A 21,206-nucleotide genomic window follows, 5' to 3' on the forward strand; every position below is an offset into this window, starting at 1 on the left:
ATAAGCATGCAAAAACTTTTTGAACTACTTTATCAGACTAAAGGTCATCATTGAAATGGACCATAAGCCACTGCACTCAGTGCTAGATGAGAAAGAGTTGGCAAAGATACCACCTTGAAAATCCAGAGATCTTAGCTATGCTGCATGAGATTCTCATCAAGGAAGGTCTGAGTTCAGGGAAAAAAGTAGTGCCAGATTGTCGACCTTTCAATGAAACATGATGTCAACCTAATTGTGGAACTCAAGTTGTACTCCCAATCGGTGAGGAGACACCGGCCAGCTCCCACAGGAAATCTCCAGCAAATCCATCAGGAACAAACGCGAGATGTGGAGTGTACTTGCACCCACAGTTACTGTCAACAGGGTGGCTACATAGAGAATAAACCTTCGATTTGATTTATTATTGTTATATGTATTAGTATGCAGTGAAAAGTATTGTTTCTTGCACACTATGCAGACAAAGCGTACCGTTCATAGAGAAGGAAAGGAGAGAGTGCAGGATGTAGTGTTACAGTCATAGCTAGGGTATAGAGAAAGATCAACTTAATGTGGGGTAGGTTCCTTCAAAAGTCTGATGGCCACAGGGAAGAAGCTGTTCTTGAGTCAGTTGGTACATGTCCAGACTTCTGCATCTTTTTCTGAAGTGTAGACTGTGTAATGGATGGGAGGCTGGTTTGAGTGATGGACTGGCTTTGTTCACGTTCCTTTGTAGATTTTTGCAGTCTTAGACAGAGCAGGAGCTGTACCAACTGGAAAGAGTACTTTCTATTGTGCACGTGAGATGTTGGTGAGCGTTGTAGCAAACATGCAAATTTTCTTAGCCTCCTGAAAAAGTAGAGGCGTTGGTGGGCTTTCTTAACTATAGTGTCCGCATGGATGGACCAGGACAGGTTGCTGGTGATCTGGACACCTAAAAATTTGAAGTTCTCAATGATTTCTACTTCGTTCCCATTGATGTAGTCATCGCCATACCCTCCAATATGCTTCCTGAAGTTGATGACTAACATTCATTTTGTTGACATTCAGGGAGAGATTATTGTCATGGCACCAGTTCACCAGATTTTCTATCTCATTCTTGTACTGTGTCTTGTCATTTTTTGAGATCCAGCCCACAACGGTGGTGTCATCAACAAACCTGAAAATCCAGTTGGAACAGTGGTACCATGAAGCCTTGGTTTTATCAGCAGAAACACTTGACCATTATCAATGATCTGCTGGTATAAAATGAGCAGTTGGTCATTCCAGCCACACTATGGCTAGAGATCCTCCAAAAAAATATACATCAAGGATACCTAGTAATTACCAAATGGAGGGTAAGGGCCCAAGCTGCAGTGTGGTGACCAGGCATCAAGACAAATTGAAAACATGGTAGTAAGCATTTATACCCACACAGTTCCCAACCAGGCCTTGCGAATGATTGGGCATTGCTTTATTTGTGTTCAGTGGCAGATCCTTTCTCATTATGGTGGACTACTTCTCTCACTGGATTGGGGACAATACAGCAACCACAGAGTGTTGGAAGAGTTAGTCAAGAGGCATGACACTCTGGACCAGATGGTAACGCACAATGGTCCATAAGTAGCAAATAATTATTTCACTCAATTTGCTATCATGTACAGTTTCTAGCACTGTGGAATGGTGAGGCAGAAAGAGAGGGCCGCACCATAAAAACTGTCCTGAAGAAAAATGACGACTTCCCAACAGCACTGATAACCGCCAGGTCCACCGCATTACAATGAAACTGAGCTCCACCTGACCACTTAATGGGTAGAAAGCTCTGCTCACAATTTCTGAAAAAAACTAATACCAGGGCAACAAAGTCAAAGATGGCCAAAACATCCAGGACAGAGAGAAGTTCTCCAGGCAGAAACTACAACAAAAGATTTCACTGCAGACACCCGCCAGATTTACACAAGGACAACAAAGTCTACATTAAGGATTAAGATAGAGAGTGCATTATGATGAGCAGTCACAGTCATACTTGTCAGTACTCTGGTAGGTACAGTCAGGAGGAGTTTCCTCCTCATCTCTCAGCAATCTTCCCACTGAAGATTGGAGAGAAATTGAAGAAGACAGCCAGAACAGCCACACCCTAAACAACCTTCTATTCATCAATTGTTTTCCTAATGCAATAGAGTCTACCACTTCTCCCACTTAGCAAAAACAGGATCTGAAAGAATTATAAAGCCTCTAGATCAACTGAACCTGTAAGCACAAAGACTTGAGGTGGAGGAGAAAAGGCAATTGAAGTACTGAAAAAAGTGGTTAGCACTGCTGCCTCACAGTTCCAGCCCAGGGTGACTGTATGTTTGGAGTCTGCATGTTCTCCCCTTGTCGTGGGGGTTTCCTGCGGGTGCTCCGGTTTCCTCCCACATTCCAAAGGTGTGTAGGTTAGATGGATTAGCCATGGTGGCTTAATGGGCTAAATGGCCTTTTTTGGCACCTATGGGATTCTATGAATATAATCATTTGCTAATATAGAATTTTAGTCTTGCTAAAAAGACATTTTGCCAGCGCTTTGACTAATGAAGTCAAAGGCTAAGAATACCAATATAAAGGGAAACAATAGCTTTATATTGTCGGAAAAGAAAATGCTGATTGGTTGGCAAGTGGACTCCAATTCAGAATATCAAGTATCCCCTCAAGATCATCTATGTTTCAATAAGATTACCTTTCATTCTTCTAAACTCCAAAGGGTACAGACTTAACCTGTTCAGCCTTTCTTCATATGATACTCCTTCGTCCCAGGAATGAGTCTAATGCAATTATATGCTTTTAAAAATGTAAACCAAAACTGCACATGTATTCCAGATGTGATGTTGAAAAGCCCTTGTCCAACTGTAGTAAAATTTTCCTCCTTTTATATTCCTTTCCTCTTGCAATGCACCAATATTCTATTTCATTTTAGCGGCACTGTGGTACAGTGGTTAGCACTGCTGCCTCACAGTGCCAGGGACCTTGGGTGACTGTGTGGAGTTTGCATGGGTTTCCTCCGTGTGCTTTTGTTTCCTCCCACAGTCCGAAGATGTGCAGGTTAAGTGGATTGGCCATATTAAATTGCCTCTTAGTGTCTAAAGTTGTTTATTTAGGGGGATTGGCGGAGTAAATGCACGGGGTTATGGAGATAGGGCTGGGGGTTGGGCCTGGATAAGATGCTCTTTGGAGAGTCAGTGCAGACATAATAGGCTGAATGGCTCCTCTCTGCACTGTAGGGATTCTATTCTGTGGAGCCTAAGGATATTAAAGGAAGCCAAGGTTAGAAATTCGGAAAATGTAAGGTGGCAAGACAAGGAAAATAAATGTGGGAATATTCTAGGCAGTTTGACAAATCACAAGCAAGGAGTGTGGGAACACTGGGGGATAGTTTACTGTTACCAGCAGCAGTGAAGAAACCTAACCACATTCTGGGATGTATCAGTGAAGGAAGAGAGAACAAATTGCAGGAAGTGATAGTCTATACAAAACATTGGAGTGGTCACTCCTTCAAAGCTGATCACTACAGCAAGAATATCCAAGCATTGTAGACTGTGCAAAATACATCAACCAAACTGATTTGGTTTGTGGAGAGTTGGGAGAGTTATACTGTTTAATTTGTGGAAGAGAAGGCTTCAGGGAAATATTCAAGATTCTTGAGGAGTAGATAAATGTAATCCTGATAAAACATTTGAGATTGCCGTTGTTACGGAGCTGTTACGATGATTTCTTGTTGTACTTAAAGCTATCCCTCTCCTCAAGTAGCCAAACAAAGTCACAGAGTGGTTTAAGATGAATTTATTAAAAGAAGACAATAGCTATAGGACTCTGAATGAAGTCATTAAGAGTGAAAAATTCAGAAATACATAGGCAATTATAGGTTTGACTCCGATTACAAGTAATTATCATATACCAATAGAATTATGGGAGTTATCTCTACCCAAATCATAGTTAAGGTTACATCATGCATACAAAAGAGTATAATGTCCAATTAAAACTTGTGTGTGTAATATCATCAAAAATGATAACTATATCTCTGACCAATGGTGCTTCAACCTCCCTTTCCATTGTTCCTTGTTCTAATGGGCAGACATGAGTGAAGCTGCAGATCATTTCATTAAATGGTCCTTGACTCTTATCTGGGCTTAGTTTAATTAAGACCTGTCATTTGCACATAGCTTCTCTATGTGACCGAAGTTCAGCTTGTAGCTTATGTGATTTTTTTAAACTTATGTGATTATTAATCTTTTCATCATAAACTCTAGGACCAAGGACACAGACAGGCATTTAGAAGAAGGAATACATGCTGTTTCAGTTTAGCAACTTAGTGAATTAAAGATGGAGCAGAGACAAGTTGTGTGAAAAAAGATTAAGGTTAAATGTTTAAGAAACCGAACAACTGCAAGATATTAATCTTTGGCACTGATCAGATTAACCCACAGAATTGTTTCCAGTCCCGTCCTTCTGTCTGTGATATGTTACTTGTTCACTAGCCTTGCAAGACCATTCTTAATGAACTTTCATCATATCATGAGTAAAATATTAATTGCAAATAGTACCAATCTTAAACTGGTCTTTCCTATCTCTCTAGGTCCATTTGGCAGTGAGTAGGACAAATGTCAAGCTTTATATTGACTGCAGGAAGATTGGAGAAAAGTTCATTAATGCTGTGGGGAAAATCTCCACAAAAGGATTTGAGATGCTTGGGAGGCTTGTTAAAACCCAAGGAGCTAGCAATGGTTCAGTACCAGTAAGTGATTACGGATCAGACTGTTTCATTTCTTTGATGGGCTTTAGTTTGTTTGTATTTTTAATTCTGTTTAATTGTTTCTTCAGTTTCAGTTGCAGACATTTGCAATGGTTTGCAATACTTCCTGGGCTAACATGGACAACTGCTGCGAAGTCCCTGCATTGGTGAGTTTAGTGTCAAATTAATAAACTGAGTCTTAAAGGTGACCTTGTATGCTGGCGTACAAAACCTTAGTTAAATGTTTCATAGGGAAACAAAGCAAGCAATTACCAGCATTATAGTCTAACAGTAAGAAAATGGCTGGTTGCACATTGGTTGAGGAAGGAAAGTTATTTGGACATTAGAAAAATTGCTTGAATTTGAATACTGCTATGGAATCTTTTGTATGCATTAGAGCTTCCATTTAATATCTCATCTGTAAGTTAATGCCTCCAATGATGTAGCATTCCTTCAGTACTAGACTCGAGTATCAGCCTAAGTTACGTACTCATGTTGACCCCATTACTATCTGACGGAGGCAAAAATTGCAATTTGACATGTATAATTGGCCCAGGTAAATGAAACACAATTTAAAAATGGGCCTGCAAAGTCACCATTTTTTATAATTGGTAGCATTTAACTCCTTTTGTCAACCTAGCTGGATAAATAGCACCCATAGCATTTAGCCTTGGTAAATGCGTGGAGTTACAGGGATAGGGTGTGTGGGCCTGCGTAGGATGTTCTTCTGGACAGTCAGTGCAAATTTAATGGGCTGAATGGCTTCCTTCTGCACTATAGGGATTCTATGATGATTTAATTAAAACATTTTAATATTTCTTCAAATTTCACTGAAGAGAAAACAAATTACTGAACTTAAGCTTGAGACTACAATCATGGAAATAAAGTGGTCCTGGTGACATAAACTGCTCATAACAAATTAAAATAAACAGCATAGCCACACTGGTCAGAGATTGAACACGTAACTTTAGCATTATTAGCTGCATACACTAACCAGTATATTAACTTCAATGTTGACTGATAGCTAATCAGTCAACATTGAAGTTGGTACATACATTTTTGCTAGACATCAATTGATAATAAGGAGAAAAGTATACCGTATAATATTCAAAGTATTATTCCACCAGTAGAACATATTTGTGATTCTCCAAAAGCACAAAATATTTCCGTTGTTAAGTAAACATAACCTTAGATAAGTTACAGTTTATTCATGACTGTGCTGTGAATAGATGAGAAAATGCTAGCAATTTTCAGGCAGCAAATTGAAGTGAGGCTGGCTTTTTTTCTGATTGCGCTGTGGCTGTAACTGTATGTGATGTTCAGAGTATGATGCGTATTTCAAGCTCTCTGTTGGTGAGTCAGTGCCGACTCGATGAGCAGATTGGCCTCCTTCTGCACTGTAGAGTTTCTTTGACTCTATGACACATTGTCAGATAAATGATATATAACATGACAATTGAAGTAAGTTGAATAAAGAAGACTAATAGCAATTCCATTGCTGTATTGTTCGCAACACTTGACGATTGTTTTCTACTTTGGGATCTCTGTTTTAAATGTGCTGTAGAAATTGTATTCATTGAAGTATTTTTCTGGTTTTAGAGAGATGATTTGGCATGCCCTCCCCGTGTCCATGCTTGCACATGTTCATCAGCTATGCAAGGACAACCAGGGCCTTTGGGCCCACCAGTGAGTAGACCATTTGTAATCACACAATACGCAACTCAGTATGACCATAGTGTTATTGTCAAAATAGGGATAGAGAACGTTGCGGTGGAGAGCAAATGTAGACACAAAATTACAGATATAATTAAACAATATAATAGATAAAATAATTATTGCTTCTCGGTCTTTTGGCTCAGATCTAGTGTAGTATCGATACGCTGTACTTGGCTGAAGTCATTAAGTTACATTTTAGCTTCATTTGAAGCAAATTTTAAAGTGGCATCTCGGCCTTTTGGCTAAGATGCAAATAAGATCACGCCTTGGAGTAGCCATACCTAATCCAATCAGCTTGGATCATGTAGGTCAAGCCCAATACAGGAGGTGAGAGCCCTGTCTTGTCAGCTTGGATTGGGAATGTCTCAACTTGTTGGGACTCTGAATTGGATTTGATTTGATTGGATTGAATTGGAATAAAGAATAAAAAAAATAAAGTAATTATCACTGTTGAAAAATGAACAGCTGAAACAGCCTTAACTGCAAACTGCAGACCTGAGTTGGATGAATTATCCAGGAACTTTTGGTTTGATTTATTATTGTCACATGTATTAGTATACAGTGAAAAGTATTGTTTCTTGTGTGCTATACAGACAAAGCATACCATTCATAGAGAAAGAAAGGAGAGAGTGCAGAACAACTCAGTGTGAGTTAGGTCCAATCAAAAGTTTGATGGCAGTCGGGAAGAAGCTGTTCTTGAATCGATTCGTATGTGTCCTCAGACTTTTGCACCTATTTCCAGATGGAAGAAGGTGGAAGAGAGTATTAGTAAACAGGCAATGCAAGTTTTACATGGAAATGGCATGGATCAATGCATTGTGATTCTCAGGATAATTTTTGCATGCAATTGAAATTTGTCTTCATATCTTGTGATATGAAAGGCGGAGTAAATTGACTAATGTGTTATTCTGTCTGATGCCTGATCTTCAATTATTTACTCTTTGGCCATGTAGGCTAGTTATGTGAAAGCACTTATTGTGTTTATCTAAAATTCTTCTTAAGAAAGAAAGACTTTGCATTTGTGACTTTGATGTCACCTGGCACGCAGCAGTCAATGGAGGAAGTACTTTTGAGGTGTACTCATTGAAGCAAGTGCTGTCATTATATGGCTGTACTTCTGAGAACATGATTAACTTGAGGCCATGTGAAGTATTGCCCTTTTCTCAGACCCACTCTCCATTAAAATGATCCAAGTTTTGTTCAAATGCCTGTGACAAGTTGAAAAGCATTTATTCATTCTTGACTTTAAAAAAGTCAAATGCATTAAGAAAAAAACTATGAATTAGGTCTCTTAATCCTGCACTTTCTAACCAATTCTTCAGGGACCTCCTGGTATAAGAGGTGCAGAGGGTGAGCGTGGGGAACGTGGACCTCAGGTGAGTGTATAATTATATCATACAGTGACATTCTACTTGATGCAAAACCTGAGCTTCATCCCTCATCAACCAGGTGGTTTAGTGGCTCGGTAGGTAGTTCTGCTATCTCTGAGCCAGAAGTTCCAGGTTCAAGTCCCGCTTCAGGTAGTGTTAACTACTGAAGGAGTGAACGTGTTGTGGTTCAAAGGTGTGGATATTCAGTTTGATAATGTTCCCCAAAGGGGGGAAAAAATTAGATGTTGAAACAAAATAAGGGATGAACAAGCAATGAATCTATTTGTAGAAATTCCTGCAGTTTGAGTGCAATGTTTGTTTTACAGGGTGAGGAAGGTCCAATTGGTAAAACAGGACCTCGAGGATTAGAAGGTCCACCTGGACCTCCAGGGGCAAGAGGACCGAGTGTACGGGGACCTGTAGTAAGTATATATTATTCATGATTACAACATAAATATTAAAACACATAATTCTTCATTTGTTGGCAGTGCTTAGAGGAGAAAATATGATTAATGTGGAGTAAAATTTGAAATATTTCACCAATATCCTTATCTTTCCTTCCTTTAAAAAGGGCCCTCCAGGTGAAAAGGGGCAGAAAGGTGACCCTGGACAAAGAAACAACCAGGTAAAGTTTCAAACAGTAATACACTTGCTGCTTTTTCAGTGAATTATTCACAGTCAGTGGAATACTCTTAAGACTCAGAACAATATCAATCTTAAGATTCTGAAGAAATGGATTTTCCACGAAAGAAAATTTTAGAATAATTAAAACCATTAAGTGCTTAAAGGCAATTTAGAATCTTCTGAAGACAGCAATGTTTTGAAGTTAGAGGTTGAAAGAGTTGGATGATAAAGTGTCTGAAAACTCCCTTATCCAGAGCACTTGTCCATCCCACTTAGGGAATGCAGCAGAGGAGAGACTATTCTGTCCTGGTGTCGTTCAATTTACAAATTTCAGAATAGATTCTTGTCAGATGAATTTTAAAAAGAGTTTTCTTTTGAGTTGAACTGTAATTTTTCTTCCCCCTTTGTCTCTGTCTGCAGAATGATAGCCACGCAACTCTTACACGAAGTCTTGTTTACCCATCATCCTGCTCTCACTGAGTTTCCCAGCCTCCACATGCATTGATTTCAAACTCATGATTCTGTTTTGCAAATTCTTTCTTTGGAATGTTAGCCTTTTTGCAAGGTGATTCAAGTAGAGTTGATTCATCTTCAGTTGCTTCATCAATAACTTTCCTTCCATTATAAGGCCAGAAGTGGAGATGTTCGCTAATGATTGCACCATTGGTGATTAGCACAATGGATGACTCCTCAGATGCTGAAGCAGTCCATGTTCATATGCAGTGAGACCTGGACGATATCCAGGCTTGGGCTAACAAGTAGTAAGTAACATTTGTGCCACACCAGTGTCATCTCCAACAAGAGCTCAATGGCATTCCATCACAGAATTCTCCACTATCAATATCCTGGGACTTACCATTGACGAGAAACTAAACTTGACTTGCCATATAAACACTATGGTTACAAAAGCAGGTCAAAGGCTAGGAATCCTGTGGTGAACAACTCACAACCTGGCTCCCTGTCTCCAATCTTCCAAACCCATGACCACTACCTTCTAGAAGGACAAGGGCAGCAGTTACATGGGAACACCACCACCTGGAAGTTCCCCTCCAAGCCATACCATCCTGACTTGGAAATACATTGCCTTCCTTTACTGTCGCTGGGTCACCTTCTTCCCTTGTCCTTCTAATTGGATTTATGAGAAGTTGGCTTGTTGCTGCAGTGTGTCTTATAAATGGTACATGCTGCTGCCACTGTATGGTGGCAATAGATAGAATAAATATTTAAGATGTTGGATGGGGTGCCAATCAAGTAGATTGCTTTGTCTTGCATGATGTTGAGTTTCTTGAGTGTTGTTGGAGCTGAACTCATCCAGGTAAGTAGCGATTATTCCATTATATTCTTGGCTTGTGCCTTGGAGATATGAAAATGTTTGGAGGAGTCAGGAAATGAGACAACCACCGGAGAATATCCAGTTTCTGACCTGCTTTTGAAGCCAAAGTAATCCAGATATGCTTCTGGTCAATGATGACTTGCAGGATTTTGATGATGGAAGATTCATTGATGATAATGCCATTGAAGGGGATGTAGTTGGACTCTCTCTGAATGTTAATAGTGATTCCCTGGCCCTTGCAAAGCGTGAATGCTATCTGCCACTTAACAGCCCAAGCCTGATTGTTGTCCAAGTCTTTTCAACATGTGGACACAAACAGCTTCATTAAGTGAAGAATTCCAAATGGAACTGAACACTGTGCAATCTATAGTTCAGCACTGTGTCCAAACTTGGACCAAGGTTATAATGAGGTGTGGAGCTGAGGTAACTGGACATTGGTTAGTGATCTGTTGGTAAATGAGTATCATTTGGTAGCATGTCAGTGACACTGCCCATCACTTTGCTGATGACTGAGAATAGATTGATGGGGCAATAATTGGCCAGATTGGATTTGTTCTGCTTTTGGTGGACAGAACATACCTGAGCAATTTTGCACTTTGTTAGATAGATGCTAGCTTTAAGTTTAAGTTTATTTATTACTGTCACAAGTAGGCTTACATTAACACTGCAATGTCCCGTAGTCACCACACTCCGGTGCCTGTTCGGGTACACTGAGGGAGAATTTAGCATGACCAGTGCCCCTAACCAGTCTTTTGGACTGTGGGATAAAACTGGGGCAGCCGGAGGAAACCCATGCAAACATGGGGAGAATGTGCAGACGCCACACAGCCAGAATCAAACCTGGGTCCCTGGCATTGAGGCAGCAGTGCTAACCACCGTGCCACCTTTTTGCAGTTTGGCTAGAAACTCAGCTAGTTCTGGAGCACAAGTCTTCAGAGCTAGAGCCAGGATCCTTGACTTTTGCAACATCTAGTGCATTCTATCATTTCTTGAGATCACATGGAGTGAATTGGATTGGCTATGCACTGTGATGGTGGGTGCTCAGAAGGAGAACAAGACGAGTCAGCCACTCATAAACAGAAAGCTGTGCGCTGGGATGATTTGTGATGCAGTGTCACTGGTTACATCTGATGCTAAAGTGTTTCTACATACTGCACTGGAAACAGGAATGGTTTCGGTTATGATAAGTTGGGTAACTGCCAACAGCCCATTGGCTGGGATCACAGATGGAGACTGACCACTTGTGTGGACCCAGCATGAGGTTAGAATTCCTGGAATTGTGTCCCAATAAGAGTTTGGGAAGGAGAGAACTTGTGGGAAAGGAAAGATAAAATCACAACAATTAGTTCGCTCATTGAACAATACATGACTTTAAATGAGCAAACCTATATTGCTTTTATTTCTCCTTAGGGTCTTCCAGGTCCTCAGGGCCCTCCAGGGAGAGAAGGTCTTCAGGGACCAAAGGTAAATCTAAATTGTAAAACAGTACGCAAACAACAATGGGATGGAAATAGAAGAAATGCATGAATTTATCTGGAGCCTTAGGATGTACTTTTAAAGCCGTTACTTTTGTAATGAGGGAAACAAAGCAACTAGTTTGTATGTTAATGACCAGATTAAGTGTTTTTGTACTGTTGGTTGAAGAATAACCATGGATCAAACCGTGGGGGAAAATCCACCGCTGATTTACAAAACTCACTTGAGGAAGAAGCAGCACTCCGAAAGCTTGTGATTCCAAATAAACCTGTTGGACTGTAACCTGATGTTGTGAGACTTCTTACTGTTTCAAAATAGTGCCTTTGGATCTTTTGTATTTATTTGAGAGAGCAGAAAAAGCCTCAGTTTAGAATAATGTGGAATTTCCAGCACCAAATTGGGCCATACAATGGGATCAGTTTGGAATTCAAGTTCCATAAGAGCTGCCTCCCACCCCTCTGACCCTATCAGCAAACTCCTTCATTCCTTTCTCCCAATTTACTGAGCTATCCCTTGATTGCACCTATGGTGATTGTCTCAACTACTCCTTGTGATCCACATTCTTACCATTCTTTTGGGTAAAGTTTCTCTTGAATTCCTTAATGGATTTATAGTTGATTTTCTTATATCTAAAGCCCCTATATTCTGGGATTCTGATAAGTGGAAACATTTTCTGTCTATCTACTCTATGAAATCCCCTTTTACCTCGTGAATAATTAATATTCACTCTTCTCGCTCTCCTTTTGCTCCATTTTCCGCTCCTTCCCTGAAGATGCTGATGCTCATAGGAGTCGTTGCAGCATCACATTTCTCCTGAAAGGGCTGTCTGTGCCTGGGTTTTAGCCTGGGTATGACCTTTACTGAGGATCTTGGCTCTCAGGTATTGGTCCCATCTCTCCTGAACATGCTGATGCCCATTGAGGTACGGATTATGATGATACTGTGCCTTTAAGAAGTGCATTTGTGTCATGTTTCTTGTGAAGGGAATGTTTTAAACTTGAACTCTGTTTAAATGGAGTCAAATTGTCTACAACTGGCAGCCCAGATAATGAGCATGCAGAAGAATAACTGCTCCTATTGGGTGTTTGCTTTAATCTGAATGAATGCAGTTTTATTGTGTTTAGGGTTTTCCCCTAGGGTTTCAGAGTAGGTTGATTGGCAAGAAGAAAATCATATGAATGGGCACGGCTAAGCTTACAGAGAAACAAGCAGGCAGTTGCTGTTTGAACTTGTACAGAGCAGTAGCTCTTTCTCTGGAAATTGAAGTTTCGGACCTGCTATTTCTCCAGAGGTCTGCAAAAGGCAAGAGGTGTTTTCTCCCTCTCTGGAGCTCTGCTGTTTGAAGACAGGTCTATCTCTAGAGATTGTTGTCTGAGAGTTAGAAGACAGGTGTCTCTCTATATCTCTGTCCAGAGGTGTTAACTAGCAATCCTAAGCCCCTGAGTTTTGCTAACTGATTCTGCAGAGGACTTTATGCCAATGGGGATATTGCTTACATTGGAACTAATAGAGATAGCCAGCAGTTAAGAATTATACCTTGCCATGTTTAAGTATTTCAACTGTTAAAAATTATGCTAATTTTTTTGGTTGTTGTTAAATGGTATTGTTAAATAAAGCTTGGTTTAGTAAATGTTTCCTAGTGGGTCAATAGAATCACACCTGGAACCAACCACCTTATGCTTACATTAATGTCAAAATAAAAAAGTCGGGGTGTAGGCTAAAGTCATAATATAACTTGGACTTCCTGATCTGGTCCCTAATGAGGTCATTACCTCTCCTGAAGGTGCTGACTGTCCTATGAAAAAAGAGCAGGACTAGCTGTACAGCCCCTTGAGCCAGTTCTACCATTTAATAAGATCATGGCTGATCTTTGACCTGAATTTACCTTCCACCTGACCTCCAGGTGCCTTGATTCTTTTACTGTTCAAAAACCTATCCAGCTTAGCCTTGCAAATACCCAATAACTGAAGATCCAAAGCCATTTGATGCAGAGATATTTCTCCTCATCTCAACCCTAAAATGACTCATCCCTTTTCCTGAATCCAAATTGCCTAGTTCTGGGCTCTCCACTCAAGTGAAACAGCCTCTCAGCAATTCCTTCAAGCCCTCTGTGCATCTTGGATGTTTAATTTTACTAAACTACAGGGAGTGTATGTCCATTGTGTTCAACTTCTTCACAGAGGACTACCAAGAATCCATTTAGTGAACCTTGGTTGTTTCATCTCTAAGGCAAGTATATCCTTCCCTAGGTGCGGAGTCAAAAACATACCTAGCCCTCGAAATGTAGTCTAATGAAAGCTCTGTAAAATTGAAGCAAGTCGTATGTACATTAAGCACTCCTGCACAATTTCATTTAAAAATTAGGATGTGGTCCGCCAGAACTGAACTAGCATCAATAGCTTCATGGGGTATTTAACTAATGCTGTTGGGGAGGGTTGGTTGGAGGCTGGAGCCAGAATGGTGCACCAGAATGGAGACACAAGGTGGGGAGGAGAAACAGATAGCACTTGTGTAATAAAATAGTAACGTGTCAGTGAAATTAGACTAAGAAGGAATGCAATATGGTCCAAATTATGCTTAGTGTACATGTACGTAAATGTAAATAAGGTTGCTGAACTGGAAGTACAGAGAACCACATGGGAATATAATGCAATGGAGATAACAGAAACCTGGCTCAAAACAGGGCAGGACTGAGTAATAAATATTCTGGAATACAAGGGAAGAGATAAAAGGAGAAGAAATAGGAGGAGTATTAAATAAGGACAATATTAGGGGATCAAGGACAGAATCTATTTAGCTGGAATAGAGAAACAGTCGAGGTGACATTACTCTGTTGGGTGAATTCTATAGACCACTAACTAGTGGGGAAGAGTTAAAGCTGGAATTCTCCCAAAAAAATTCTAAGTCCTCAAAGTGCGGGAAAATGGGAATAAATCTTGCCTTTTTTTAGTGTGATTTCCAGAATGAATCTCTGGCACTCTGAGCACTGGTGGGATTCACTTTAAAAATAAGGGGGTAGGGACTATTCTCACCCAATAAGCTGGCAACATAGCACTGAATGGGCCACTGCACATGTGCCAATCTCCACGCTGACAGAGTGGCGCAAGTGCCGTGGCCCCACATTGCCAGCCTCCCGATTGCTGGCCAGCCCCACAAGCCCACATCACTGGCTGTCTGAACACCCCCCATCCCACTCCCACTCCTGCAATCACTGACTTCCCGGGGCAAGCCCTGATGTTCCCCCTGCCATCCCAGTTAGTCCCAATGTCCTGACACTCCCTCCACCTGCCCCCCCCCACCCACCCTCAACCCACCTGGTTCTGACACTCCCCCCTCCCCCCCAACCACCCCCTCCCCCCACCCCACCCCCCCCTCAACACACACACAATATGCCTGCCTCCCAACAGACCAGCATCTTAGCACTGCCTGATGCCCTTGGACTGGCACTACCCAAGGGGCATCCCCCACCCCCTTTGCCCTGTCCACCTGTGTGGGCCTCAATGGCCTCTCTTCCACCCAGCGGGGTCGGGCCACCTGTTCTCCATTAGTAGGGAGCAGAAGGAAACCCCGCTGGAGGGAACCATTCCTGGGGGGGGGGGGGGGTGGGGGGTGGGGGGGGTGGGGGGTGGGGGGGGGGGGGGGGGGGGGGGGGGGGGGAGGCGAGGAGGGTGAGAAGAGGATGCAGTGGAGTCGGGGAGGTACTAGTGAGCCTGCAGACTTCAGTCCTCGGCACACTACTGAAATAGAAATCGCAATTTCCATTTGTAATCAGCATCGGCACAGAGCTGAGTACGCTGGAACTCTTAGGCAGGGAAACTTGTGGAGGCCATGAAGCATGGCGGGAAGCCCACAAAGTGGCCACTGGTGATGTCTTCTTGTCCACTGCCCTGCTGTAATAGCACAGCGGGCTTGGAGAATTGCCCCCAAAGGGGCAAATTTCCAGGGAAATTGCAGAGAGGTGCAAAACTATAAAGTAGTGATAATAGTTAATTCCTATTATTAAGTGGGATAGTGGTACTGTAAAGCACCGAGAGCAGGAAAAGTTTCTGAAGCGTGTTCAGGAGAATTTTCCTGACCAGTATGTGTTGTATATTGGAGATTTGACACCAGGAACCACAGAGGGTTCAAAACAATGAACCTTTATTTCCAGGTGTGGAGCTTTATTTACAGGTGTGTGTTCCGTTACATAGCTGCTTCTTCTCTGCGTGTTTCCCCAGCTAGGGACCTACAATATTTGTTCTGGTGAATACATTAATATAGCAGAGCTCAGTAAGCCAATAAGAATTAATGAAAATGCATAATATTTCCTCCCCCGTTAAATTGAATGTCCCTAACAAATTCAACATGAACAGTAATCAATAAGTTAGTCACTATTAATAAATCAGTCTGGAGGTCCTTGCTCTCGAAACAGTTGATGGTGAGCCTCTGGCATCTTTTTTACACTAGTGATAATTTCTGGCATTTTCACCTTTGCACAAAGGTCAGCAGTGGTGGGTTTAAGTGGCAGTAGGAACTGGAGGTTGTCACAGTGCCTGATCAGTGGATGAGGTGTTGCTCTCCTCAACAGTGTCTGTTGGTGTCGGAGTTGTAGGAAGGTTCAAATCAGGACTTTTTATGGTTGAACCTGGATTCTCCGCAGGTTTCGATTCCGGTGGATCTGTTCTCCCAGAAAACAACTGATCCATATGCCTCAACCAGATAACACCATCTCTGGGTATAAGAGCCAGCACTGTGGGCTGAATGGTCTCCTGTTGATGCTGTAGCCACTCAGTGATTAAAGCAGGGGATATAACCGTGGTCAGCATATATTCAGGTCCATGAATTTTTCTATTAAGTACTGGATACTGTTTAGGATTGCTTTACATCCTGAGACCTTCCTGCTCACTTTACAATAAGGCACAGGGTGAAACAAAGTTGCAATCTTTCATTGGATATCTGTAATAAATATTTTCTATGATATAAGTTATTAATTGATGCCAATGTTTCAGGGTACAAGAGGACTGGAAGGTGCAATAGGACCCCCTGGACTTCCTGGACCAAGAGTAAGTTTTTTGTTATAAAGGAATTGATTTTAACAATGTATTTCACTAACTTTCTGAGGAAAAGCTGTTCAGAATTCTTTTGATCAGTTACCAACAAAACACACTGTTTCACACTGAACACTGTGAATCATTGATCATCGACAATGATCAAGTGCCCTTCCACTGTCACATTAGAATTGAATTCATTATTGATGTTCTGTCTAAGCTGCATCATCACATGGCTATGTAGCAACCCAGAAGTTGTCAGGTAGGCTGAACACAGCTTTACTCCTTCCAGCATGTGTGTGCAATTGTGCACAGTAGGGAAATAAATAGAGAGAACATCGCTCATTAGTTTTGTTTTATTCATTCAGGAAATGTGGTTGTCGCTGGGATGGCCAACATTGCTTGCCTATTTCTGTAGTCTTTGAGAAAGTGACAGTGAGCCACCATCTTCAGCCGCTGCAGCCCATCTGGTGTTTTGTCTGCCCACAGTGCTGCAAGGGTGGGAGTTCCCAGATTTTGACCCAGTGATAAAGAAGGAATACTGGTATTATTCCAAATCAGGGCGGTGAATGACATGGAGGGGAAGTTGCAGGTAACAGTGTTCCATTCCACTTGCTGCCCTTGTTCTTCCAGGTGACAGAGGTCATAGGTTTACCCATGGCTGTACCCATGGTTTACCCATGGCATTAATCTGGTGTTGTGAGACTTCCTACTCTTCCCGGTGACAAAGATCATGGGCTTGGAAAGTGCTGTCGGAAGTGAGTTGTTGTAATGTGTCTTGCAGATGATACACATTGCCACTGTGCACTGCAGGTCAAAGGAGTGAGTGTTTGAGTTGGTGAATGGGTTGCTAGTCAAGCAGACTGAATTGCCCTGAATGGTATTGAGATTGATGAGAGTGCTGGAGTAGCATTCATCCAGGCAAATGGAAAGCATTTCATCACACTTCTGACTTGGGAAGTCAGGAGGTAAACTATTCAGCACAGTATACCCAGTCTCTGACCTGCTGTTATAGCTATGATATTTATTTGGCTGGTCTTGTTAAGTATCTTTTCAGTGTTGTTCCCCTGGATGTTGAAGTTGTGGTATTCCGTGATGATAATGTTTTTGAATGCCCTATGGAGATCTGTTGGAGATGGTCACTGCCTGGTATGTGTGGGGTGTAAATGTTGCCACTTATCAGCCCAAGCCTAAATGTTATCCAGTTTTCTGCTGTATGTCAGCATAGACGTGTCATTATTTGAGGAGGTACGAAAGGTGCTGACAATCACCAGGGAACCTGCCCACTTCTGATCTTATGTTGAAGATCACCAATGAAGCAGTTGAAGATGGTTGGGCCTAGGTCACTACTCTATAGAACACCTGTAGCAATGTCCTGAGGCTAAGTTGATTAGTCTCCAACAATGACATCGAAATTTCTTCATAAATATTTCACATATCGCTTGAGTAATAAAATTACAGGAAGTAGATAAATACATTTAAATATGAATTATTCTCTCAAATATATCTCATATTTTGCCATTAGCAATGCCACAATATATATTAGTTTATGTAAAGGAAAAATTGGCTTATGATATGCATTGGTAATTTTTTTCTGGAACATTGAACAGTCTTGGGCAAGAAAATCACCCATGCCCCAGTTTAGGCCCTTAAGTGGCCACTTATTGGTCACTTAAGGGTTGTTGCCTACGCAGTCTCAATTTTTAGGCTGGCAGGTGGATTGCCTAGGAGGAATCTGAAAATCAAAAGGATTACATCTCAGATGTGAAGAGGAGAGTGGGGAGGCACCTCCATCAGAAGCCCCCTTCTGAAGTCAGACACCTTCCCCCTTCCCCTCACCCTTTGTCTGGTAGCCTCTGCCACCATCCCAGCTCAACCTCCCACCCCACCCCACCCCATTCCCCCCTCCACCACTGGCCTTTCCCCTGAGAATTTTGCGTCTCCTCCTTCTCCCCAGACCTTCTCAATCCTCTCCATCCTGGGACCTACTCAAACGTACCTGAGCCTCCAGTACCAGGACCTGACATCTACCTGCATGTTGTCTTCTGTCCACTGCACACTGTCATTGTGGGGGGTGGGTTGAGCTGGGATGGCGGGGAATAAAGGACTGGGATCAGAAGAAGCACCAGGGCCCATGATTTCTCTCCCTGGCTTTGCCCAACAGCACATTCAGTGATGGGCTACACACTACTTATCATTCAGGTGATCAAGCAGTATAAAGTTTGAAAGTACCTTTCATCTGGCCTTGGAAAGGGTCCAGAGGATGTTCACAAGAATGATCTCTGGAACGAGAGGTATGAGTAACGATTGAGGACTCTAGGTCTGAATTTGTTGGAGTTTAGAAGGATGAGGGGGGAATCTTACAGGATGCTGCAAGGCCTGGATAGAGTGGACGTAGAGAGGGTCTTTCCACTAGTGGGTAAAACTAGAACCAGAGGGCACAACCTCAGGCTAAAAGGATGATCCTTTAAAACAGAGATGAGGAGAAATTTCTTCAGCCAGAGAGTGGTGAATCTGTGGAACTCTCTGCCACAGAAGGCTGTGGAGGCCAGGCCATTGAATATCTTTAAGACAGAGGTTCTTGATTAATAAATAACGGGATCAGGAGTTATTGGGAAAAGGCAGGAGAATGGGGATGAGAAAAATATCAGCCTTGATTGAATGGTGGAGCAGACTTGATGGGCTGTGTGGCTTAATTCTGCTTCTGTGTCTTATGGGCCAACATATCACATCAACATGGTCTGGAGAATTGAAATTTTGTTTTGCATGGTTATGGACATTCAGCTGTTTCACAAGTTTGCAATTTTTTGGTGTTAAACTCTGCGTAGGAACACTGGGGGAATTCTGATATGTTCCATTTTTCTTTTGAGTAGCATTTTCCCGTTAGTGCTGCATTCTTCTTTAAGAGTGAAGTTAACTTTAAAATGATACTGTGCTTTTGGAAGGGATGCCAGTTCGTAAGTGACAGCTGAGCAAAAGTTGTGAGGAGGCTGTGTATGTGTATTGCCAACAGCAGACACATCTTACTGCTTCAAAAGATGATTTGGAAAATTTTCAGAAGCTGTCTCAACTATTTATAAATCTTGGCCCTCAAATATTGCTGTGGAATACTAATATGTGAACTCTGAAAACATGCAGCTGGCAATCCATTCTCCGTTGTTTTGTACTAAACATTGTCTTGTGTAGAATTAGTCAGCTCACACAACCCCAAAAATGGCTGTTAATATCGGTGTGTTTGTTTGCCATGTGGAGTTTTAAGGCCTTTGACTTGGACTTCTGAACTGTTACTGAATTAAAATCTGCATTGGCTCCTTAGGGTCCGCCAGGTATTGCAGGGCCACCAGGCTATCCAGGAGAACGAGGCCCACCAGGCAAAGTGGGACCATCGGTGAGTATCTTAAAACTGATTCACTAGCTTTCTGTGCAAAACAATTCATAGAAACGCAAACCCATGAATTCTAGTTTATCATTTTCCAGTCAATTCTGAAATTAAGTCACATTTGGGGTGGCACAGTGGCACAGTGGTTAGCTCTGCTGCCTCACAGCGCCAAGGACCTGTATTCGATTCCTGTCTTGGTTCACTGTCTGTGTAGAGTTTGCACGTGTCTGTCTGGATTTCATCCGGATGCTCTGGTTTCCTCCCACAGTCTGTAAGACGTGCTGATTAGGTGCATTGGCCATGCTAAATTCTCCCTCAATGTATCCGAATAGGTGCCAGAATGTGGTGACTAGGGGATTTTTACAGTAACTTCATTGCAGTGTTAATGTAAGCCTACTTGTGACACCAATAAATCAACTTCTTATATTCATTTTCACTGTCAGTAAGAGTCAGTACGAATTTTCCATGGTTTCAATTGCTGATTTATATTTTTAATGATTTCACAGGGTCTGCCTGGTGCAAAAGGAGAAAAAGGGGAGAAGGTTTGTTCTTGTTTTTCGTTGGGCAATATTTTTCAAATGGTGGGGTTTTGTACCCTGCCATCCAACGAGTCAACGAGGAATGCGTCTTGCCGCTACCAGCTGCCCAGCAACCATTTGACATTCAGTTGGGTGTAAATTGGCTCAGGGCGAGAATTTCGCCCAGTCTGTGAGACAAAGTCCCGCATCAGAGAACTGTCGGCTAATCAAATGGCCAGCAGCTCTGTAGTCTCAACAGCGCCAGGTTCGATTGCTGGCCACTGCTGGGATTACAGCTAACCCCCAAAAGAAGTGAATATTATGGAGGCCAGATTGCAATGTCCTAGGTATGACTGGCAGCAAGGGAAAGGGAGCCAGGTTTGCAAGGTTGGTGGGGAGAGGTGGAGGGTTAAAGGCATATATAACCTTGGTGGTGTACCTCTGATGGGCACAGGGAACCCCTAGAGGAGGTTACCCGATCTGGCCCCCTACCAACACCAGCCTGCCCACCTAAAGTGGTTGGGCTACCTACTTGGTGTGGGCTTCCCCACTACCATTGATAAAATTGCTGTTGGGTTGGGATAAGGCCCTAAAAACTGACCATCAATTGGCCATTTAAAAAACTCAATCAGCCCTAGGCAGGAAACCCAACATATCGACCATCCAATGGAAGACAGGTTGGGAGAGATGGGGAGGCAGCTGATAGGCCATGAGTTGCATTTTATAAGCACCCTTAGATTCAAACTCGCCGATGGAGTCTGTAAAATTCTGGCCCTTGTGTTGTTATTGATAATGTCAACGAGCAGGCTCCACTAAAACCAAAAAGAGCATGGAATCATCCCAGACATTGGTTGGTTTTTCATTTTCAGGGAGAACTTCAGTCCCTCGCTTCAGTTTATCAGCTGGTTACCCAAGCTTGTGAAGACCTTGTTCAGAGTAAGTAACACAGTTCCAGGTTAATGTAAAGAGGTCCCAGCCGCATTGGATTTAATCGAAAGAGCAAATATACACCAGCCACAAAATATGGAGCACATAACGATGTC

General features: G+C 42.2%; 1 protein-coding gene across 1 annotated transcript in view; it reads left to right on the plus strand.

Annotated features, from left to right (window-relative positions):
• The window catches only part of LOC145353921 (collagen alpha-1(XIV) chain-like), a 141,597-nt gene that overhangs the window by 111,498 nt on the left and 8,893 nt on the right, over positions 1-21,206 (plus strand). Inside the window, exons 34-44 of the mRNA XM_080204918.1 lie at positions 4,565-4,723; positions 4,810-4,887; positions 6,320-6,406; positions 7,759-7,812; positions 8,133-8,228; positions 8,378-8,431; positions 11,174-11,227; positions 16,228-16,281; positions 19,583-19,654; positions 20,152-20,187; positions 21,033-21,099. Of these exons, the coding sequence (XP_080061044.1) occupies positions 4,565-4,723; positions 4,810-4,887; positions 6,320-6,406; positions 7,759-7,812; positions 8,133-8,228; positions 8,378-8,431; positions 11,174-11,227; positions 16,228-16,281; positions 19,583-19,654; positions 20,152-20,187; positions 21,033-21,099 (811 nt within the window). The remainder of the gene's footprint in view (positions 1-4,564; positions 4,724-4,809; positions 4,888-6,319; positions 6,407-7,758; positions 7,813-8,132; positions 8,229-8,377; positions 8,432-11,173; positions 11,228-16,227; positions 16,282-19,582; positions 19,655-20,151; positions 20,188-21,032; positions 21,100-21,206) is intronic.

This window comes from Carcharhinus amblyrhynchos, chromosome 16 (assembly GCF_965287045.1).
Source record: "Carcharhinus amblyrhynchos chromosome 16, sCarAmb.v2.hapA, whole genome shotgun sequence".
Lineage (NCBI taxonomy): Eukaryota > Metazoa > Chordata > Chondrichthyes > Carcharhiniformes > Carcharhinidae > Carcharhinus > Carcharhinus amblyrhynchos.